The following is a 24794-nucleotide window of genomic DNA, read 5'->3' on the forward strand; positions in this document are numbered from 1 at the left end:
CAGCCAGTAATCAGTCGTCGTCGATCGGCTGGTTCGCTTCTTGTTTTACACCTTCTTAGACACGCGGGTTGCGTTTTGTGCTTGAACGCTTCACACCACATCATCCGTGGTCGATATTTCCCACCTGCTCAGGAGCCGTCTGTTGATTCATTTTTCAAATTCCCCGAGAATATAATCCATGGACAGGAAGTCGTTGTATACGACATACCAGACAGATCAACACGATTACCGCACGGTGTATTGAACTGTTCGTGAGGTTGTGTTTTTTGTGTGTGAGATTCTTTAAGCGGTGGGTCTACTGATTTTTCACTCTTACTGATTTAGAGTCGTGAGGTATCAATTGAAAAATCTTGCTGGTACGTATAGAAGTTATTTTTATGATATAAAACGTGCAACAGTATTTAACGTGTGTGTTTTTATATTAGTTTGAATATGTAGCTCATGATATATTTTGTAATATTGTTTGTATTCAAATTTGAAATTCAATTAATTTAAATTGCAATCGTGTTGAGTTTGAGCTTTTTATTTTTAATACAAACATCTCATTTATTGATACATATCTGGCTAAATAATGAATTGATTTGTATGCGTACAATTTACTTTTCATTCATAAATATTTTTATATTTAATCCATCATTAATCAAGTTTAGATCGTAAGACGTCAAATGCTGCAAATTTGATTTGAATTAAAGATGGCCAATTGTCAGGGTCAATGAATGGTTGTAAAAGAAAACAGCACTCTACTCCATATCATCAACGTAGTGGAGTTGATTATGAAACCATGCTTCCCGTTTAGTGGATTATGTTTTATTAAAACTTTTTTGATATGTTCCATCTACGCTGTAATCGGTACAACAGATCTTCGATTGAATTTCGCTTTCCAAATGGTCAAACAAATATCTAAAACCATGTGCTATTTTTAGGTTGATTTCGACTGTGAATCGACGGATCAAACGTTTTCTTTTGCAAACAAACCGTAGTCGGTTTGTTGGATGGTAAAAATACGTCAAACGTAATTTGAGTATCGCATACCAAAAAAATAAGAATATAATTCTTATCCGTGAGAAACAGCTTCTGTGAAGCGTCATGGTTGGGATTAAAGATGTTTGGATTATCTTGGACGCGAGCACAGAAGCTGCAAAGTAAGAGGATCAATCGCGAATAAGTGGTTGATTATGCGCCGCTTTGAGAGCATCTCAATGTTGGAATGTAAGCTGTTTTCTATCAAGATGGTCCAAGGTTAAATGTATAATAAACATAATCTTTCTTAACGACATACAGAACATTCTTAATTTAGCTGACAGCTACAGCTACAACAAAAGGTACGTTAACGGCTGCAGTAACACGCCTGCTAGCAAAGAAAGTAAGACCCAATTTACCAACCGTTAAAAAGTAACACAAATGCAAAAAAAAATCGGTGTGAATCTAATGCGTCACTTATTCGTTCTAGTTAGCTGCCCAATTTTCATTGATCAATTTGGAACGATCAATTTCCGTACAATCGCATAGAAAAGACGGCAAACAACCTTGGGAAAGAGAGAACTAGGTGCCGTGTATCGGGCAATATCAGTCCGAATCAACCTTGGGGCCTTCAACGTAGTGAAATTCAATCCCTAACAAGCTTCGTTCCCGATACGCGCCTTATTTGTGGTTCGGTGCATTTTCCTCTCCATCTGAAGTTTGCCGATTTGTGCTAACGAGCTCGAAGGAACCCCCAAACACCCTGTTTTGGGGAAACGAAACGAACCAGGGAAAAAAGGTGGCTGAAGCGAGAGAGAGAGAGAGGAGGAGGAAGTGGAGGAAAGGAAAAGCCCAATACGTAGGCTAGCTTTCGTTGAGGTTTTGGTGGTGGGTCGTGATACGCTTTCACCTGTTTGCTGTTTGCTCCGGGTGCCCACGGTACCGTCTGAAGGGCTTGCGATCTCGGTGTTTCCTTCCTCTTACTTTGGTATTGGTTCAGTTTACTTCGATCGGATTTTTATGTGCACGTTGCTTACCCACTGACCTACCGACGGGTCGACTGGTATCTTGATGTTTGTTTATACTTCTTCCTGTCCATTTCGCTTATCGATCGTACCTTCTCCGTTCTCTACTTGCAGATACTGCTCAAACTGGGCATTGTCGTGTACCGGGCACTCGATTACAACCTGCCCACTAGCGAAGACTGCCAGATCTCGCACGAGCTGGAGGAGCTGATCGACTTCATGACATCCGAAGGTAAGTACACACCGGGTAGAAGGATGGGGAAGTAGCCAGGTTCAGTTAATGGATGTCCCGTGATGACCTAATTGTGGTCACAGATGAAGGTTGATGATGGGTTCAAGCCCATTGTACAACCTGCTGCAACGAAACTTATCAATGCTGAAGCGCGACCACTGGACGTAAGATATATTCTTTCCGACACCCAAACAACGTCCAACTTAATCGATTCGATCGTTCTTCTTACCCTGCGTTGTGAACATATGAGAACTCGACAGAAGAAAGAAAAAAAAACTCAGTCTTACAAGTACGTCAGACTCGAAACTGCATTGTCAAAATGAAGATAAAAGAAGTAGACGAGACACAACCCAGTCCCCAGTCACCAGAATATCCGACGGTGGTCTTCACCAGAGTTGACTCCCGAAGTCATTCTTCTTCTTCTGCTGCATATCTATTTGGTGGTACGAGGTGTAGAAAATGTTTCCTTTCTTCATTCCCATGTGGGAATTCTGTGTCTGAGCGTGGTCGTGAGCAGTTGGTGGAGGTCAGGTACAGCCTCAGGACCTGTGATCCAAACATGCACCAAAACCATGATGTATGGGGGGAAGAAAAGAGAGAGAGAGGGAGAGAGCATACATTAGCTTTCGTTAATGATCAGCATGATGAAAATGATTACAGACAGTTTGCCACCAAATGGGAAGAATAAGAGTATTTTCGCCCGGTGTTGCTGGAGAATCTGTGTGTGTTCGTCGCTTGCCGTTCGTTGATGTCTTGCGTTTGCGTGATTTCTTTGTTGTTTATCATCCAGTGCGTTGGTTTCTGTTTCTCTGTTTCCCCGCCGGGTCTAATGCGTTCATTTTTCATTTTCAGCATGAAAATCGTGGGAAAATCTGAGAGAACGAATGCATGTGGTTAGGTTTCTTTACATGTACGGAGCGGTTCGGTTCTGCTATTTCCGTCGGTGTTGTTCGATGTGTTTTTTTTCTTCTCTTGCGCAGAAGTCACTGAGTGTATAAGTTTGAAGATGTTTCGAAATGGTGTTTGTTAATTATTTTTACACCAATTCTTCTAATGTCGAATAGTCTATCCATCCAATAGCGCTAATTATGCGACACGAACCGTGCACGTTTATGTTGTAGTTTGTTGCTTTTCGTGTGAGTATTTATTATGTGTGAACTATGCGAGTTTCCTAGCTCATCTCCTCTTGTAAATGCAGAAAATAGTATCGTACTAGCTTTTAGCTGGCAGAAAGTCTGGAGGAAAAGAAAAAAATTCTTCATTTCTCCGCGTTTGCAAAACGACATTGAAACCGTACGCTCCAAAACCCATCCTTGTCTTCGGTCTGTCCTTGGTTTTCACCTACACCGAAACCGTTCCTCATTTGTGCGCACAGGCGACCAACAAACAAGGCCCGAAGTGCGTATAATGTATTCGGTTGCTGGTTTGCTGAAGGTGTCGTGAAGTTTTTCCCGCATTTCCATAATTTGACTCGCAACGTGCCGGTGCTGGTAATTTTCATGCACGCTTCTGTTTTCATTATAAGTTTTTGGGCATTAAAACCTTTTTCCATTCGTGGGTGGGACACGGCAGGCGTGAAATTCAATGCCGTCACCTGAGAAGAAACTACTGCTCTGCTTTGGTGAATGGTATGGAATTTGTTATGCTGAGTAGAAATTTTCTATCCGTAGGTCGACGGTTAAGGTCGGCAACCTTGTGAGTTAATATTTGAAAATTTGAAAAGCTAGTTAACGCATCTAGTTGGGTGGGAAAAATGGGACCACTATCAAAACGCGAGATAAATATGAATGAGTTTTTTGTTACGAACAAAACTATCCTTTTTTTTGTTATCCTTATAGATACGTTAGTGGTTGGTTTTGTTTTGTTTTTAAAATGCAAATGGTCTAAACGACGGTTAGGGGTTGTTTGCGTTTATTTTTATTTCACTTTGATAGAATATACTAAAGCATAGAGTGGATAGACAGCTTGCATAGGGTTTTGCCACTTGAAGCAAATTTGTTTGTTATTTTAAGCTTTTTACCAGTATCGTCGGTATTCAAACATGTCCGATATGATTTATAAAAAATAAGGCTCTCGTGTAACGATCGCCCATCGGCCCATACCTGAAGAACTTTCCAAACTTCAGCGATATGTTGTAATAATTGGTCAACGTTTGATTCATATACTCACATTTTCGACATGTGGTAGAGCAATTTATTAAGACCTTAATAAACTCCACAAGACCGTTCTTGGTGCAGTGCTGTGGGTTGTGTAGGAAGGACCTCCAGTTATCGATCGATGGTCACGATCGTTTTGGCGGTTGTTTGCTCGGCGGCAGTGATTGGTGGGTTTCTTGCTGCTGCCCTTTTTTTCTCTCTCTTTTCCCAGGGTGTGGTTTGATTCTTGCCCGATAGCATGGTACTGAGCTGGGCCAACATTAGTGGAATAATTTCGCACTTTCAATCACGGCCACGTAACAAAAAAAAATCACCAACCAAACCGGGAAGGTAAATTGCGGTGACCTTCACGATAATGGAACCCTCAGGGTAAGATCGATATTTTATTTTGCGACCCGTGCCGGTGTGTGCGTGGATGTGAAATCTGTTTTTTGTTGGTGTACCTAGTAGCCTTGGTTGTTACTGAATGTTGCCATATTGGGATATGGTTGATAACTTTTTCATTGCCTAGCTGTTGTAGCAATATATTAATTACTTAATGGATAAAGAGTTACCAAACAAATTGACAGGAAAGTAAAGATTGGTCATGGTATTTCCATTCTGAAAATATAACCTTTAGGATATGAACTTTAGCGCTTAAAGAAGGCTACAAAATGGTGCCCATTCTTGGACTTTAAAGGCAAACAACATTGCGTATTATGTTTCGAATATAAATTCTTCACTCATTGTATGTTCTGTCTGCTAGCTCGCCACAAAAAAGGGAACACACAATCCTACATCCCATGCAAAATGTATTCAGCAATGACATGCACGCGACTGAGCGGATGTAGAAAAATGAAATTAAAAAAAAATGCATTTAAGGTGTGCAGTACGAAGGGAGTGGAGGTTGCGTACAGCATTGGAATGGAGTGAAGAAAAATGAGCAAAACGATCTAATGAAAATTGTAACAATAATAAATACATCACACACCGCGTCTGGCTGGGTTTGACCGAGAAAACTGCATATATCCCACGACATTGCAACCGTGCAGAAACAGTGTGCCATTTTGTGGCCGAAAGGCCGCTTCATCATCCGCTGTAGGGAACCGTTGGGCCTTTAGCTGCATTGGACCAGGGCAAGCCCATCATCACACCCGATGCTGCAGGTTACCTTAGCTAGTGGTAAACTACACCGGATAAAGCGAAAAGGTGACTAGCGTGCGTATAGTTTTTTGCTCTCCGTTTTTTTGCTTGTACCTGTGCGCTAAATGAAATGTGTGACCGTTGCAGTTTCGACAAACTTTTGCATTATGTTGCATGATGCACGATTGTACGAAAGACCCAGTTGTGGGTCTCGAATGAAAAAGCGGGGAAAAGTAACGTTCTACAGTGACACATAGAACGGTTGCGGGATTTTTTTTCCTTCTTACAACAGCGCACATTTATACCGGGACACCATTTGAGTGGGAAGTTGTGCGGTACGAGATGAAGTTTTGCTTTTTCTTGCTTTTATAGTCGAGTTACAGTTGGGCTGATTAAAAAAAATGGGGGTTCGTTTCTGTAGCGTCGTTGAAATCTTTCGTTGCCGTTCGAAAAAAAGCACGACAGGAAAGAAAAACTTGTTCACCTGCGTTGGTAGCTACGAGAATGTTGCTGTATGTAGAGGATTTGTTTGTTTTTCTTTTTCTCTCTCTCTCTCTTTCCCCGCGGAAGACGTTTTATGAATGAGTTTGCAAAGTGTGTGTGTGTGTATCAAAAGGGAAAAAGGGGGTTTTGAAAAGTGACAGCTCACAAGAGTGGATTTTTGCACAGCCACCGGTCCGTTTCCGAGTCGTCTAGGGCGCGCTATCGTTACATCCAAGAGTAGACCATTTTTTCCCCAAAGGGTTAGTGAACTGCAACAGCACGCCATCGCCGTACAGTAAAAGCGGCAAAGAACTTGTTTTGCTCGTGTCATGCAGCCTGTTCGAGGTTGCTCTGCTGGTATGATTCATTGGAATTTGGAGCGCTGCGGTGTTTGGGGACAATTTGCATACATTGCACAACACCGTTAGCATTTGCGTTCTGGGGTGTTTTCTGTTTTAGCTTTTTTTTCGCAAACTTTTATTTACCAAGCACCCGGCGGGTGTCAGTGGAACATGAAAATAAGTGTGGCACACACGGGGTGTTGGACGAGAACCTTCGAGGGTCGAAAAAAAAACACACACGTTTGGCAATGGCTTTGCACGGATAGAACGTACCTGGGGATGAATGTGTGTGCGAAGCTGCACATGCTAAAGATTTATCGATTTTGGCAGGTTCCGCTGAACAGTGCAAGAACGTGCCGCGCGCTGCATGATAATGGCGTGTCGGGCGTGTTTTTGCAATTGCCTTGTCACAGTACTTGTCTCGGATTTGGTTTCTTCTGCGGTGTAGGAGTTACGATTGATTGATCATTTATAAGCGGAAAACTGGCCACAAATGGGGGATGAATCAAACAGTGGGGTGGGAGGCACTGGTGCACACCTTTGCCGTACTTCTCCCGATAGGTTGCAGTGCACCGAGAAGCGATTGCCACAAAGGCATAAAATCAAGCCGTTAGAGTCGGAGGCGATGAAAAACGATACAAAAAGGGACAAGAAAGGATAGTGTCGAGGGTGGTGTGAGGGTTATTACTCAGCTCAGTAATTGATAGATATTGTGCGCCATGATCGTACGGCACCCATTATTTGTAATGGCGTTAAATAGGCTATTGTAATGAATTTTATGTTTGACGTTCTTGTTGTCACTGTACGGACAATATCGCACAGTACCTTAAGTGCTTGTAATCGAATATTTTTATTATCACTGTCAGTACTGAGCGTGCCTATAAAGGCTAGCCATAAACTGGCGTATAGTGTGGTTTAATGTGCGCTTTAGGATTTTATTTCCCCGCGTGCTGTTTATTTAAATGCATGATTATTATGCCATTATGGTGGGAGTCATCAGAAATATTGTTAGAAATTATTTTCAAGCTGCTAAGTAATTAAGATAGTGTAATTGGGAGAGAGAAAATTGAATAATTTATAGCATAATGTACCCATTCCCTTACAGATTTTTAAATTTTAAATTTTCTATCCCATGTCCAGAAGCCGGTAAATGTTTTCGTTTCAAATAGTAACTGTTGTTTTGGGTCTTGCATTACTATGACCCTTCATGGTTAGCGGAGATCTTATGTTGAATGCATTTTCATGCATTCCTGGATGGTGTACGGTTGCTTTTTTTGGGATCTACCCTCTTTCAATAGAACCAGAAATGTTAACAAGCTGACTGGTAGAACAATTTACTTCTCGCTCAACGCTACTAAAGGTAATACATAATCGCACATAGCTTCTCACAATGCGTTAAATGAGATACATCTGTTGTTGATTAAATTTAATATCTACTTCATAAATACCCGTCCCGAGGTGGCATATATTTGTCTCTCGTTAGTTCAAGGTGAGTTTGTTTAGGTGATGTTTGTTTTGTCCTCTGTTTTGTTTTTTTCTTTTTATTTAGTTCGCCCTCCGCTTGTTTGGTTATGAGTCGTCGATTCTCCCTCACCGTTAACCGTCATTTCTTATAGCGTAGTTAGCGTATAACATAAATAATGCATTAGTGCTGTTAGCTCATACTCTATTCTCCATTAGCCAATTGGACTCCACCTCTATGGTGGGGCGTATGAATTGAAGTCTAAAGCAAAAAAAAACCAAAAAGTAAGCATTCCGGAACACTCATGGCTATCAAGAAATTTTTCGTAGCAATTTCAAATCCCCCAAGCGTTTCTACCCTACCGTGCAAACGGAAATCTTTCCTTGAATGTCAGATGAAACCATTCGGTGAGATAAAAATGCGTGTTGCTCTAACCAAGCAGTGTGGAGCCCATTGCTATCTGGAATGTTAGGACGTCGTTTATCTGCCTATTTTCAAATCAACGGCCTGCAGTCAATGGCGATAGGGTGGAATATAATCCACGGCAGGATAGCGAGCATAAGCATCGCGGCACAAGTTATGGGATCATTTATTAACATTATCTCTCAACACGCGGTGAAAAACGGTTTCCTCCTTCTGCCGCTGTCCAACGTTTTTCTGCTCGTCTAAGCTCTCACTCCAAACTCACTGGCGAAGCACAACCCGGGCCCATAGAAGCGGCTTCCAAAGATGGCCAGTTTGGCGGGTATCCTTTGTATCTGTGTGCAACCTGCGCTACACATTCAGCTTGCCGAGTGATAGTGATCGTTTGCGAAGTGATCGAAACTGCACTGTGGTGAGGATCGCTTGTGTTGGTTTGGTGAATAAAAATATTTGCTGTGCATCATTAACCCCTTATCGGTGGAGGAGAAAGGAACGCAAAATCTGCATCGATGTGCATTTGATAGTGAGAAGGGGCAAGCAAGATAATAAATTCGGTCTAATCCAACCAATAAACACGATGAGAGCTAGTTGATCGTTTCGTGACGATAAGTGATGGGATATTTAGGTGAAATTTCTTCTGGTCTGAATCATCGGGTGGTATCATATGTAAAGTTTGCGACAAACTTTTTCCAATCATGTTCCACGTTAACAAAGGGAGTATGAAGCTGCTGGTGCAAAGAAATGCATATTGTTTGTCGGGTATCAAACTTCATGGTCCAATCCATCATCTTTTTGTGTTATTGAACTGTGTGTTCTAATGATGAGCAGTTTTGCTGCACAATTATCTGTTAAAAAGTCGTTCATACGATCTGAACGAGCGGAGTTTATCAAAATGTGTCAATCAGAATTATTTGTTTAGCTTGAATAGAACCTCAATAACATGCAACGGACATTACATTATGTTTTCAATTCCTTAACAGTGCACCGTGATTACATATCCGACTGATCTAACACATTTTATTTTATTCTCTTTTGCTTATACAGATAACGATGACGAAGGTATCGAGCGTGACTCGGAAGAAATTGAAGAGGACCTGGTGACGGTCGACAGTGACGGTGACTGCCCCGGCAACGGATCGTTAGGCGGTGTGATCACGAACCTGGAGGTAGTAAGCGTAACTGCCAACGGTTGCGGTGGCGGTGAGCGAAAGCATCTCGAAACCAAAGAACTGGATCACGTGCTGGAGGTGAGTGTGTTACAAACGCGTTGGATTCCATCCTTCGGAAGATATTGGGGTTTAGTCGACAACAAAAAAGGCCGCCTTATTCGCCCTTCATCTAGCCTCAATGGCCGTATGAGTGTACCTTTCTCTCAGGGTTTTCGTTGCGTCGTCGTTGCTCCAGTGTGGTTTGCTACACGGTGCGATTGATTCCCGTGCTGGGGCATCAGGAAGTTGTCGACCGTCGTAGACAGTAGAGATGATCGAAAAATGGTGAAGGTGTGTACACTAAAGGAGCGCTCTAAATTGTATGGAAATTGTTTGTGCGTCCTGGTAACAGCTCTGGAGTAAGTTCCCCAGCCATCTGGAGGGTGAAAGCACTTCTTCACTTTCCTTCAAACAATCGTATCAGAAGGAGAGTTTTATTTCTTTCTGCCCGTAGATACGCATTGATGTTTCAGTCACCTTCGGTGGCTAAACGCGACGTATGAACGATTAATTACGAGCACAAAAGATTCGACCTTTTCTTCTGCATGTCCTTTCTCTTCGGTAGAAAATCGTCGGTTCCAATCGATTGAACCATCGGTGGCTTAGAGACACACTTTAGCGGGCTACCTTCCGAATTGTATGTGTTTTCGAACTAAGCTTCACCGATGCCTAATCTAATTCAAAGAACCATACCATTCGTTTGGCCGTGTAGTGACATGCTGCGCTTTTATGTTGAGAGCCTTTTCTGTGTGGTTGGTGTGCTCACTTGTTCGAGATTAAGATGAATTGATCACGAGAGATTGTTCAAAAAAGCTCCCAAATGAAGATGTAGCCATTTGTGATGTGATTTTGAACAGAACAATCTTAGTAAGGTGATCATTGTATTGCTCGGAGACTGTTGAGGTTAGAAAAAATGCACCATCATGATGGTAAAACTAAATCCGAACGAATGGGGAAGTATTTAGGGAGCGAACGAAATAGTCTATTTTGCACTATAATAATTTGTCTATATAGTATTTTGTAGAACGAGCCTCGTTAAATTAAGTTGAATCTTCTATGATCATGTTACGATGAACTAATTCATTTTTTTTAAATCGCACGCTTTCATACATTTCCCACGTGACATATCTTTTATTTCGCTGAACGCATTACAGACAAGGCGCGGTAAAATTTTCTGCGGAAGTGATTAAAATCAAACGTTCACTTACAACCTAACGATGCTGCTTAGCGTTCTTTTTCGCTTTCAACCGAAGCTCCATTTTTCCCAGCCCATCAGTCACTGGGCTTGTCAATAAGCGCGCGGAAAAGGGAAGTAACCAACGCAAAACGACCGAAGAGTCCTTCTTTTCAACATTCCGGGGCGGTTAATTGGAGTTTTTTTTGCTTGTCTGAAAAAAAACGAGAACCACTCTCATGCGTTTGTCTTAAACCGTGATGGGATCACTTTTCGCCTGCTACAGTGTATAGAGTTTCCCTTTTTCCTGCCAGCTAACCAATGGACCAATTTTCCCGCGATCGGGCGAGTGAAAAAGTGAACGGTTTCTGTTGGTCCACTGTCGCGAGCGAGAAAAAGGAGGCTGATCCACACGTAAATGAAGTTTGGTACGTAAGGGTGACGGGCATCTAATTTCAAGCCGACGGTTTGCATCAAACGCATCCAGCGTTTCATGTGAAGCTTAGCTGAACTTCAGAGAAGAAGCTGAGTGAGAAGCATTAGGGATAGGGGAGTTACCGTGCGCTTTTCCCTTTTTCGTACGAGTTGATGAGTGCTTGATGTTTGGATGTACCCCACGTTAGGGAAAATACATATTACGGCCAATTTCTTCAGTTGGGACGTGTGTGTGTAGTTGTTTTTGACGCTGAGGTAAACTTCTTTGAGATGAGCAAACGAACTCTCGTAACTCTTTACTGCAGTCGTGGGAACTTTTGACATCACCAAGAAGGAAGAGGATGAGACATCAAGAGATTCATATCCGGAGCATTACTGATGGGATGTAAACATGTAAAAACCTATCATCAGGATCAATTTGCGTCTCCATTCTTACATAATCTTTTCTGACCAAATGTTTTTTTCTTGGTTCGCCTTCACAGTGTCCTTGAAAGTTGATTTACACTGAACTTGACCAAACAGTAAGATTGTTTGTAGTGTAAAGCGTAAAAGTGTCTTCCTTTAAAGTTTGTCCCACTAACGTTAGCCTTATTATTGCATAACACTACTTACCGCCATCTACTATGTGCTTGTGTGTCCTCTTGGTATCGGTCACCAGTTGTACCTATCTCGACACGGTTTGTTACTTTAGTGTCGTCTGCTTTCATCCTACCCTCTGGTAGTTGTGGATAAATTTTTGGCATAAAGCAAATCAAACAATCGGCTTCACGTTTTATCCTCTTCCTTTGATCAACAACCAGTGAGGTGGAAAAAGGTGCTGAATGAATGTTAAAAGTATCGCTTTTGGGTGGCTGAAAACGAAACGGAAAACTCAACGTTTCGGACGTTCCGGAGCTAAAGATAAACAGTATTCGATTCGTTCATTCGTTTCCAAATTCAAACCCCTTATTGCTTTCAGTACACTAATCTTGAGTTTTCAATTGATAGGAGCGTTAATGCCGAGTCTTGATGCATTGTTGATGAACGAAAAAGGCAAAACGACTGTCTTCGTCACCATTCCTCTGGTTTTATTGTTCGCTTCTTCCTACCTAGATTATGCCCTTATGCTAATGAGCAATACAAAACAAACTGTGCACCGGTCACACGCAAGCCCACTTTATGCAATCCTTATGCAAACAAGTGAGCGAGTTGGTACGTGAATACATGTTGCTGAGTGGTAGGCTTATGCACGAAAAAGGAGCACCATTTTTCTCTTCTCACCCAATCGATGTAACGAGCTTTGCAACATGAATCCATGAAAAGAAAGATAGCCATTCTCCCACGCATCATTGTCGTTTTGTACGGTGGCGAAATATACGGTAGCTACTACATTTTACGACCGGTCTGCAATCGAAAACCGTTTCTGATAATGAGCACCAGCGCCAGTCGGTTAGTCGAGGTCGGAATATTAGTCCTTCCGTTGCCAATTTTAACAATGAAATCAAATCAACCAACTCGCAGCGAGGTGGCGGTGGGTATGGAAAAAAAGTGAAAGTGAAAAAGCCGGCAGCTGCCGGAAAGCTGTTGGTCAATGTGAAGAGAGAGAGAAAAGAAAAATACACATCTCCAAGTATGAAAAAAACGGAAAACAGAAAACAATTCCACTTGAGCGCCCACCTGAAGTAGGAGGCATCTGTGGAACCGTTCATCCACTTCCGTTTAAATACAACCCCAGACGCCAGCTCATTACGTCAGCGGAACTGATTCATCGCTTCCGAGATGGCCTTGGAATTCGCGAATGATTGAAGTGAAGAAGCAGGAATGACATAAAGTAAGTTACGTGTGGTGATCTCGATACCTTGGGTGGTACAAGATGCGCGCTTCTGCGGTGGGTTGCTTGGCGAGAGAATTCTTTTCTGTGGAGGTGTCCTCATTCAGTTGGACGTTGCACGCATGAGGGCGTTAGCTTTACCGACACTTCTCGCATGGAATAGTCACCGATACCACTGGAACTGTTGTTCGGCAACTTGGTAGCGGTAAAGTACCGGTAAGAGTACTGCTCGTACGCATTGTTTACTATGACATCTCAAGACCCGGTTTGGTTTTCTTCGGTGGGCGATTGTAATAAAAAAATGGCAAACAAACGCCATGCAGTTAGTGCTAGCTTCTGCATTGTTAGGTCTTCTGTTGGGAACCATTGCTCAGGAAAGAGATAGCAAGAAACTTGTGAGGAGATCTCTGAAAATCATCCACGCAAGTATTCAGTTGTTTGCAGTTCCATGCTAACGGTAGAATTGTTGATATAGATGTTGTTCCGTACACTTTGTTTATCCAATATCGTGTAAAGTTTATCTTCGATTCTAGAGGCAATAACTGCATGAGTTGTCATTGTGGAATATAGGCACTCGTACACGGATCATTAACTACTAAAGACATTTTTTTAATTTTTGCTTCAAGACAATTCTATGAAGTTCATGAAACTTCTTGCAGGGTTAGTGTTATAGCTGGAGTACCATGTAATGAAATGTGTAAGATGATTCGCATTCCATTGACCAGACGCCTCCGTCTAACAAGACTATGGTAATTCCTTAGCGTCCTAGAACCTATCAGTTACTAGCGTGTGTGAACTATGCTCTGGGGCTCATGAGGACGTAGATAAATTACATATTAATTGCAACCATCAACCACTGTACTCTCCGAACGGCTCAATTTTAGACCACTCCTTAGAGGCACATGACGACGTCGGTGAGTGACGGCGCCACCGACAGCAACGAACGAGTCTAGTAGACACGTTCGCGGTTAGCTTAGTTCCATATCGTTCTTGCTCTCCTTGTACGCTAGCCCAACCTGTGGACGATTATATTCTAGGCATGCGGAAATCGTATAGCGTACGGTGCGGCGACAGTGATTTATGGCGGCATAAGACGCTTCGACGAAACTGGCCGGTGGGAATTTAACTTTCTATTTCTAAAGTTCGACAGAATGTGTGTTGATTCTCTTTCGTGACTGCGGTTAACATATTGGTTGTAATATCTCAAAGCTTCTCTCCTTCTCTCTCTATCTCTATTTCATGTATTACATTGATCTAACAAACTTACTCGAAAAAAGTTAACAAGACATCAGGTCGTTTGGCTTCTATTATCAGTCCATCAGAGTATTATGATTTGATCTAAAGGATCTCTTTTCTACGGTTCATAGAGTTTACTCGAACAGTGTTGACCTACTTATCTGACCATTTAACCTTCGACATCAATGGAACGAATCGGTTCGTTAGGGTACCTTAGCTTCCAAATAGGTCCACAATCGATTAGCCGTACGCGGAGAGAAAGCTGAAGGAAAACTTCTAATGAGCATGAGTACCTCCAAGTCTTACCCTTTGGACGAGGAAGATATATTGTTGGTTCCGTCAGTGTAGCGCCAAGAGCTAAGTGCTTAATGAAAATAAATTACTCATAAATTTCCCATCGACGTCCGGAACCGGCGTATCAATCATGCTGGGCGCAAAGCCGAGCTAAGCGCATATTGACCTCCTCTGGGGGTCTTGATCGGTTGTTTGAATCTCATTTTGGTTGAGAGTTCTTCCCATGTTTGCTTGCGGAACGTTCACTAGCGCTAATATCAGGTTGCAAAATTAATTAGCACAACATTTACTACTTCATCCGGCCCCATCAGATCTTTCCAGTGATGTATGATCCAGAAGCAGGTCAAACATGTGCTGCAATGTGCGGCATTTCTTTTGGAAGAAAAGATATTCATGGTGCTCATCAAACGACGCATTCTCGTCGATTGAAAGCATGTATACCGAAGAACAGCACGCTCCGGTTGGAAATCATTCATCGCCAAAAGCAGAGGGAGCTGATGTTTGGGACTCAGTTTGCTGTCTGGTTGCGCACCCTTACCAACGTCGTCTGTCCGTTAGAGATTAAGTCATAAACTTTCTCCTAATTCGATCAAACACCGATCGGCATGGAGCCGTCACGGCATGTTTGGCATGCATGTTGTGCAGATTTCACCTCATCCGATCGTCTCCGATGATGGATGATTGATCAGAAAAAGGTCTGCGAAAGGTTTCAATATGTTGGAATATTTTATACTTCATTAGGAGGCAGTATCTTTTTTTCGGCACAGCGCCACAACATAATGAAGATATCTTCTCCCTCGTTTGAGAGTGGGGGTGCTGGAAAGTAGAACATCTTCTGAGCACATTATACACCACATCCGGAGGTCATCTTGGACGTTCGGTGGCCGTCGTGTGTGTTTATGGGGAAGATTATCCGATTTTAAGTAGTGCATTCAGGGCTAAGATAGCAGAGTGGTTGCTGTCCTATATTCGTAGGTCATCCTGAATGCATTTCGTACTTCTTCACCAGGCCGAGGGAAACAGCCCCAAAACTCTAAGTCCAGATTTAGCTCTAAACACCGTTTCTTGAACGCGAGCAAATGAACGAAAAGTCCGGTAGCAGATCGGATCGGATTTTTATGGGTAATAATTTAAAATTAGCATAATTTAATGATCTTAGCTGGGATGCTTCGACAAGATTGTTGGCCGCAAAATCGAATCATGGATCAGCGCCGGGACACACTGACCCGGGCATCGATCGATCGCCGTACGCCGGGTGGTTGTGGAATGATTTCTTAGTTTTGACGGTTCCTTTTTCTCGGTGTTTAATGTGGTTATGCCTTTGCATCCCCGGTTGGGAGTTATTTTCGTAAGATTTACGACGATGTAGGTACGAACTACCGGATCGTGAGTTCTCCTCGGTACGGTACCGGATGCTGTGCGGACTTTTGAGTGTAGACGTACGAACGATGTGGTTGGCTTTGTCTATGGTCAATGGTTCCAAATTGGAATGTTCATCAAGCCGAGTTACCTTGGTTGGCGCTTAACTTTTCACGATACACGACATCGTCGGCTACCGTGAGGAAGATTTAGACTTTTCCCCTTTTAAGAGGGATTTTGTTGTTTGCATAAATTTTCGAGCAAACTACCGCCTATTGGTTCCGTCTGGGTTTTATTGTCTCTTTTTGTACTGCTTGTCTTATCTGTCAAGGAGAGATTTTGTTCAGTTTCAATTTTAACACATTCGTTTAGTTGGGTTTATAAGAAAATGCTTATTTTTGATGGTTTTTTGTCCGTTGCGTAATGAAGCAGTTTTCCGCTTACTTGAGCAGCGGTGTGATGTCTCCGTCAAACGAATTTCCCTTAGCCACTCGGATTCGTTTCACTGGGTCGTGAAAAGTTGTCTGTCATTTGCATGAAGAAAACATTTCATAACGGAACTCCAATAAAGCCACTCTTGCTTCCTTCCTTTTATCATACTACAAAATAGGCGAAAAACAATTTTCCTCCCCACCAAAAAAAAAGGCATTATTCTTCCACGAAATTTATTCACCGGTTCCGTTCCGATAACGTTCACAATTGTATGGGTTTGCTTTACCGTTTGTTTGGCGGAAAAGTCACTGGTCTCGGTGTTTGGCCGGGAAGCTGCGAAATCTTTTGTCCGGAGACAGTTTTACCGAAAATTTCGTTTTTCCATCAGCGCATGCTTGTAAAGTATGCCGAATCGTCTGAACAGTGAACTTCCAACTGCACCGTCATGTTGGATCACTGTTTTTTTGTTGTTGCTTCTGCTGTGCTCAGCTGTGTGGGCTTGTTGCCGTGAGTTTTGTTTTCTTTTCTCTTTAGTTTTGTTGATTTTCCAAACGGTTTTTTTTGCGGCTGCGTTTGACTCGTACCGACGCACCACAAACGTAACCGAAAATGGGAAATTACCTGGTTTTGATTTAAATTACTCAATCGGTACACTGCCCCTTTCGCATCTTTGACCCGCTACCCCTCTTTCTTTCTCTAGTACGATCCACGCCTCCGAGGAAGTTAATTCCCGGTGTTCTTATGGTTCGGTTTGGCCTTCAAGGTCTTTGTTTGAAGTTTAGCAGCGAAAAGCAATAAAGCAATGAGTTCTTGTGCACTTTCTTAGTTTCCTGGTTTGAAGTTCGCGTGCGTCTCACAACCCTTTGCCCGCCTTCCCTCGATCCTCCCTCTACCCTTTCTCCACCATTTCCATTCATGCGCTGTGTTCCTCTTTCGATCAGCCCAACCTACGATGCTGTTGTCTTTGAATGGAAACCGTAATTTAAAACCCGACCCGATCGAGCAAAGGGTACCGTTTTTGGGCATTTTTCTGGCGCTGCAGTTGTTCTGGGCGGTTGACTTCATCGGGCTGTACGTTGGCGGCTTCCTTTGGTTTGGTCATTGATGTGGTTTGATTGTTGGTTTGTGGCAAACCGGTCAACTAGGGCGGTAAATGCGAATGGAAGTGTCAGACATTTAGTGTTTGCCGTACACACTTTGCAGTCAATCCGTGTGGAGTTAGAACTGTTTTTTTCTAATTCATTCGATAGAAACGTTTGAACCGCTGCTACTAATACGCTTGACTTAAATGTGTATTTTAATGATGTTTTCTTATTTTTACCCTCCGTCACACTGTTGAGAGTGGAACTGTTTTTTGGGAACTGCCAAAAGAACTGTTTCCCTATTCGATGGGAGGTGGGACCCGGTAGTGTTAACGGGTTTGCCTCAATTTCGGTGTCACAATGGATGCTGCCTTATTGTCTTCATTTGCGTACGAAAGTGGAGGTAATTTGCTGAACCGAAACGCATTTGTTTGAGATGTAGCGAGAACAATTGGAAGACAAAAACATGCGAGTGTCATACAGTTAGCATTTGGTTTTGGGTTTATGGAAGTGATTGACTTTTAAATGTCGGTTTGTTTTTTCATTCGTTCCGCGGGTGTTGAATTGTTCGTCTTGCTTCGATCTTGAGGTGCGATTTTTTAAGGGTAGATTTACACTTAGATCAACTAGAAGATACTTTTTATACTTTCTTTAAAGCGTTGTACAAAAAATATTTAGGGTACCTAGTGGAATTTCATCCGTTTATCCAAGCAATATTTAAAAAATATTTTTAAATCTTTGTTTTTTTCGAACTAATTTTTTTAGCAAAATTTTGAAATGTTTCCGTAAATTTATAATTATTACAAGCTTTAAATGATATTTTTTGACCCATAGAATATTTACTTCAGTGTCTTTTCATTAGATCATAGGTCTTCTCTATGCTCCATGATTTTTCCTGTGAAAGCGAAAGTTAATGTAAACCCATTGTTGGTGGTTATTTCGAAATGAATGACTCCAATGTTATCAAACAGTGATTAGTTAAATTGAAAACACTCTAGTAGCTGGCGTGATTGGTTAACGAAGAAAAAGACAAAGCTGCAAAAGGAATGCATAGAGTCTGTATCTACCGAAATAGCGGGAGGCTGTGAATTATGACGGTCATTTCCTGCCCGGTCACGGACTCAGAAGGCGCCGAGTAACCGAAACTTGTGGCTCCTGCCAGCTGCAGATAGTGAAACAAAAGCACATGCTACCAACTGTCCACCGGTTTCGGCAACGGACACCTTCGCTTCTTCAAGTGCTGTTTGGTGACGGTCTCCTGTCGTCTCGTTATGCGATACACCAATGTCCGAGATTTTTCCCTCCCATTAGACGGTATGCCGCTTTGTTTTTGGATGTTTGTTTAGAGTTAGCTTTTTTGGTTGTTGGAAGTTTTCGGTTTGCTTTTGCTTTCATTTGGCGCCCCCCAAAACTATGGGACCAATATCTCTGACATAACCTTCGAACCTGGCCCCTACACGTGACACATTTTTGACATCTGCTTGGTACGCCGGTACGGTACCGAAAAGAAGGGGGGTGTAGTACGTTCACCGCTACAACGCGCGAAAGGGAGTGCAAAAAAGGGAAGGAGAATTTAGAGAAAAAAAACGTAAGACTAGACGGAACAATCCCTTGGTTTTGTCCTACGGCGTTGAGGAATTCGACCTAGCGAGGTCGTCATCAATGCTGCTGCCGTTAGTGATCGAGCACAACCTGGTGCCGTTAAGGCCCAGGTTTCGTAACCTAATGCCCTACAGTGGAGGACAAAAACGAAATCTCCCTTCCAGTAGGAGGACACCAACCTACTCCACCTTCGAATTCGGGTGGTCGAATGAAGTTCGAAAAGTGCATGAAGAGTTCGGGATGGGAGAAAATATTTAAATCGACTACACCCTCGCATCAGTAAGGCATTGTGAAGTGAGATTTTCTTCAAAAATACAAAATCTGGCTCAATGAAAAAAAAAGACGATGAACAGACCTTCCTCAAAATATGCAGCAAGTGAAGTTGCGTTTGAAGTTGTTCGCCTAACATCAACTTCTTGACCCACTGCCAACAACCGACACGTTGTATTACGCCACCGCAATTCATCCGGAGCAACACATCCCTTATCTGCTTCCCGGTGACGAAGATGGCGTCGGTAAATGGGTGCCCGATGATGACCCGATGTCACCGATACCGCTTTTAACGGTCAATTTAAATAATCCAGCTCGATAGGTGCGCTCACCACCGCCTACATGATCGCACACATGATCAGCGGGAATGTTATGATTACTTTTTCACAATATTTAAAACGAAGTCCCATTTACTCAAGCTCAATCAGTGCCCGGATGGATGGTAATAAATTTGAGCGCGAGTTGCGCGAGGAAAACTCAGTCTTCCCCCAATTCTAAACGACGACGGCCTTGAGCGTGGGGAACGCTAAATCGTGTAAGGAGTGATGATAATATGTGTACTAATAGTTCCCTCATGGTTTGGTCAATCGCGCAAGGGTCCGCTCACTATTATCACCTCTTGGGGTTCGCATTGCGCGAGCGGTCCAAAAAATTAGGTCAACGGAACGCGTTGATCGGGAACCCATGCTGAACGACCATATCGAAATATAGCATAATATTTTATGTCGCCTTAATGCCCTCTGGCTGCAGGTTATGGAATCGTGTGCCGGTAGGATTTGGAAGTTTTGCTTCTCCCGGTTGTGGATTTTGTATTTTGGGGGATTTTTTTTTCACTTGTGTTGTTTTGTTTTAGAGAGACGAAAGTTGCAGCGGAGTAGTGAAGCGATAAATAAATTGCATCGTTTACACAGCGGCTTTCAGAAGGGTGCATTGCGTTCGGCCGGGTTTGGGTTATGGAAATTTAATACCCCAAAAGGGAAGCGGTTTGTGTGTGCGTGACGGTGCGGTGCGATTCGATTTTATGATTGTTGCGTAAAAATTTGGATGGCATAAACACGCGCTGGGACACATTGGGGGAGAGCACACGTTTGTGTGTGGATTTTATTTAAAATGTTGCTACGTTTTTAAGTTGCACCGGCAAAAGAAGACTCGGGACACATTTTACGAGCACTCGGTAATGTTTATTGCTTTATTTCGGTAGAATACTTTCCGATATTGTGTTTCGTACGTAATTGTTGTTTTATTGCCGACTGGCAACTTGATATGGATGCGATGGTAATGAAATCATGTTTTTTTTTCTGGTTGGAGTAAAAATAATATCCAATCGAGTTGGATATTCTCGGTCCCGCTCGAAAAACAAACCGAAACAGAAAAAGACAATCACAGCCAGTCACTTTACAGTGGATAATTTTTAATAGCTCGTTTTTCTCCAAAATTAGGTTTCCGTTTCAGATGCATTTTTAATGCTGCTCGTTAATGCAGGCTTTGGTTCGTTTGACCGTTTTCATTAGCGCCTACTGAATGGGTGGTTTTCTGGTTTGTAACAAAGCTCCTGACCCCTGTTGCCCTTGGTAATGAAATACACTTAGATGTAAATCTTAGTTACCACCCTCCGGGACCGTTTTCACTTTCCGGAACGGTGTTAAGTTTTCGAGCATTTCTCAAGATTGCTGTAGAATTGTAATGTGACTCCAGGAATAGCTTATCAAAACAAATTACTTTCCAAAGTTCAGGGACGTGTGTCGCCCTCGAATAAAGTGATGCCGTATAGCGATAAATCAAGCCATTTACATGTTTCGTGAGAGGGGATAGAAAGCAATTATGGAGGTATTAACAAAATTTTACTACTTGATGCGACAAATGCACCGTCACGCGCATTGAGCTCTTTTGTCGATGATATCGCTCGGTGTAGTAAATGTCGTCCAGCTAAAGTGAATAAGCTATAACCTACTTTTTTAGAGCGCAGCACGAGTATATTCCCATACAAATGTTTCAAACCGCAACCGCAACCATTTTGACGTCTTATCTCGTCTACGAATATTGGATGCGGGAATGTTCCCGTGGGTGCTACCTAATCCCCCAACAATCATCTCCGCCACCTAGAGGAGTTTGAGAAAGTGAAGAGTTGTAATTTTAAAACTCCCCAACAAAATATATATATAGCAGTTAATTTACTTTGCTCGGTTTAATACTACGAGCCCTCAGAGCATGCGGAGGCCCTCTCAAGGTTATTCGAGAGGATATGTTTTCTCACCCAAAATACTATGTGTCGTAAAATGGTATCGTAAAGCTAATTTTCTCTGCAACGCCTTCCTAAATGGTCAACGTGGATACAAAAAGGCGCCATAATCTTCGGCACACTGGGGCACTGGGGCGATTGCACGCATTTATCGCAAGATTAGACGCATGACAGCATGTGCTTTGAGATTAGGGCAGGATTTTGACACTTTTACTGTTTATTAAGGAAGGAAAGAACCGAACACTAAGCAGCAGCAGAGGGAAAAACGAAAAGATCATGTTTCTAAGTGAGCAGCGCATTTTATATGCTTGACGGCGATGAGACCGCCCTATGTGAAATGCATCAAAATGTGCTTCTTCGGAGGGAGGTTGGGTAAGTTTCTGATTACGCTTATTTTATGCGGCGAGTGAAAGGAAGTGACAGTGATATCGGAACACACAAGAGAAAAGGGACAGTTTTCCAACACACTGGAAACATATATTTTGTACGTTGTACGGTGAAGCACATGTATATGTTGCTGTTGAGTTTTTCTGTTTTATTTTTTATTTATTTTTTTTGGATTGGTTTACACTTTCAATTTAAGGGAAGAAAATCGGAGGAAACTCCAGAGAAATGCAAATGTGACGTGAGACAAGATAAGAGTCCGGTAGTTGTAATGACCCGAGCGTGTGTCCACAGTGCGCATGCCACGAAATTGCTGTCACTGTTAATTGTCAACAGGTTGTTTTTGGTTTTTGCCTGTTCACATCTTACCCTCCACGATCGCGACGGGAAGTGAGTGTGTAGTTGCGTACATTATTGAGCGAATGACAAGCTGTTGATGACCAGATGAGCTTTCTTTATGATCTGCTGGCGGAAATAGATTTATCATTGCCATTTTCCGTTATGCTGCAGCTGCGAAGTTTTATGCACACTGCACATAACTGGTTTAAACAAAAAATAAAATAATTAATAAAAAGACAATTTATGGCGTTTATTAATGATACTTTAAAATAATACTTTTTTTCAACAGTCAATAAATTAACTGCGGTACTCAATTTTCGGCCAAGATTAAAATTCACACATTATTGTTTCTCACGCACATTTTTCGTTTTCTTTGACAGTATTGCTCATCGCGTGTATCACCCTCGAAGCCGGAAGATCACTATCGGGCTGTTTGTCGGGCGCTCGTAACGGAAACGCTTGAGCTACGGACATTCCTGCAACGGGTATGTCAAGGTGAGGCGGAGGTCCTACGGTTAAAGGCCCAGGCAGAAACGACCGGCAAGGAGCTCGAAAAGATCCACTTCAACGATTGGGTAAGTTATGGTTTTTTTGTGTGTATTGTAATAATTTTAGCTTCAAAACTTGAGTCCCAAATTATAAGTCTTACTCTGATTCCATGATGATTCCTATGATGATTGCAATTAATGTTGGTTCGTGTGCGAAAGAGCTACCTCTATCGCTCCGCACAGCTAACTCAGTAGAGCTAACTCGCGGAGACCGCTCATCAAGGTGAGCGAGAGCAAGGTTCGCTGGGGTTGCAATATTATGTTTCCAATTTTTAGCATATACTTTTCGGAAACGTATGTAATCAGCATTTAAGTACGTTTGTTATAGTTAAAGCGAATTTCCACAATAACAAAATAAATGAGTAGCCTTACGATTGTTTGGCAATTTTTGAACAGTTTTGCAGATGAAGATGTTATGAGGAAAAAAAGGCAACATTACGTAGGGAAACGCAATCATCTTGCTTCCATCAAGTTTCCTAACGATCTATTTGCAAACGAAAAAAAACGGAGTACAGGTTTAATTGAATTATCAATCAAATTGTAGCATAGAAAGTGAGTGCCCCGGGTTTTGTAATGAGATGTTCAACGGAAGACGGCTTTAAGATGGTTCAAACTTAACGGACATGGAAATGAGAATTAAACAATTACCTTACATTTGGCAGAAATTTCTATCCCTCCACATGATTCCATCACCGTTTAATGTGATTCCCTAAGGTGATCTTCTACACGATTTTGCTCATTTACAGTGTGATCGCTTGTGAAATCGCGGGGCGAAAAAAAGCAGCAATCATTTGATTGCAGGGCTGAACTTCTTTATACCAGCAGTTTCACGTATCTGCCGTGTGCTAGGCGGCTTGTGTCGCTTCGGCGGCAGCTTGTTGTGGGTTTGTTTTGAAATTAATTTAATTTAATTCAATTACTTTAATTGCCCGTTCACCTCAGCCGCCCCAGCCAAACGGTTGATTGAAAACCGAAGGGTGATGATTAAGGGATCGGTTTTTCTCTCTATTGCTGTGGTTTGCTTTCTTTGCCATTTGTTTCATGGGTTGTGTGGTATGCAGTGATAGTGAAATAATTAAAACCGATTGCTGCCCTAACGCAAATGGGCTGTGTGGATTTTATGTTTCTGGCATTCGACATCGTGTTGTTGCCAATCTTTACTAAACTTCAAGAATTGCTTAGTGTTCAAAAGTTTTGAACTTCAATTTGTAGAATCTCTATGTAATTCGCCAGTAGAAAAGCATTTTGTTTAGAATATTGGCAAAGTATTGGATCATTTTCTTTAATATTTCTTTATTGCCAGGTGAGTGACATAACTTTCGGAGAAATGGTTAAATAACATTGCCAAACAAACACGCCAATCAGCTTGCCCAACCATGAAAAAAGAGCAACCCTGCGCCCTGTTTTGCACCCTTGTTTCCGCATCGGTGCTAAATCGCGACGGTAAACTATAGAGAGGGAAACAACAACAAAAAAACACCCAAAACTAAAAACCACACCGGGAAAGGCGTCCGAAAATGGAGGCAAAACCCCACGGAACGACCCTGTTGGTCGGATGCTTTTGTGAATATTCACAACACCGAAACCGTGCATTCCTTCCAAAACGAAATCTTTGTTTGGTACTCTGGGGAGTCGATTGCATTTGAAACGGAGCGCAGTAGCTGATTTTTCTCCCGGCCGTTTGGTGGGTGAAAGAACGGTGTTGAAAATTTATGGCCAACGAAAGGCAAACCAATATGAGTTGATTTTTGGCTGAGGAAAAAGTGAGAGAAAGAGAGGGCACTCCATTACGTGGGTCCTTATTAAAAATTCCACCCTACATGATGCTTGGTACGTATGGTTCGTTCCTTTTGTTGTACTTTCGGAACGGAACGGATTCGGTTCCGTTGATGGAGGCGCACCGGACAATGGGCACTGTGTAGCATGTGGATGTGAAAAACTCATAACTTGCAAATCGATAAAAACGAGTTCATAAAACTATATTTTACTGCACTTTGTAACGTTCGCCTGTACGGGTGCCCAGTTTTCAGTAAAAGTAAATTTCAAAAGACATAACTTAATGGAAAAAAATGCAAACATCAGCACAGCATGGTGCGATCATTTCCATGGCTGCGAGGCAAACAGGAAAAAATAACGAAACACTGATAGAGCCTTAACTTAACGAAAATCAGACCAGTC

General features: G+C 42.3%; 1 protein-coding gene across 6 annotated transcripts in view; it reads left to right on the forward strand.

Annotated features, from left to right (window-relative positions):
* Nucleotides 1–24794, forward strand: part of LOC125765663 (protein spire-like) — a 90842-nt gene that overhangs the window by 51803 nt on the left and 14245 nt on the right. For all 6 annotated transcript variants that reach the window (XM_049431030.1, XM_049431031.1, XM_049431032.1 and 3 more), the window contains 3 exons: nucleotides 2100–2217; nucleotides 9249–9451; nucleotides 22449–22643. In XM_049431030.1, the coding sequence (XP_049286987.1) occupies nucleotides 2100–2217; nucleotides 9249–9451; nucleotides 22449–22643 (516 nt within the window). The remainder of the gene's footprint in view (nucleotides 1–2099; nucleotides 2218–9248; nucleotides 9452–22448; nucleotides 22644–24794) is intronic.

Source organism: Anopheles funestus, chromosome 2RL (assembly GCF_943734845.2).
Source record: "Anopheles funestus chromosome 2RL, idAnoFuneDA-416_04, whole genome shotgun sequence".
NCBI lineage: Eukaryota > Metazoa > Arthropoda > Insecta > Diptera > Culicidae > Anopheles > Anopheles funestus.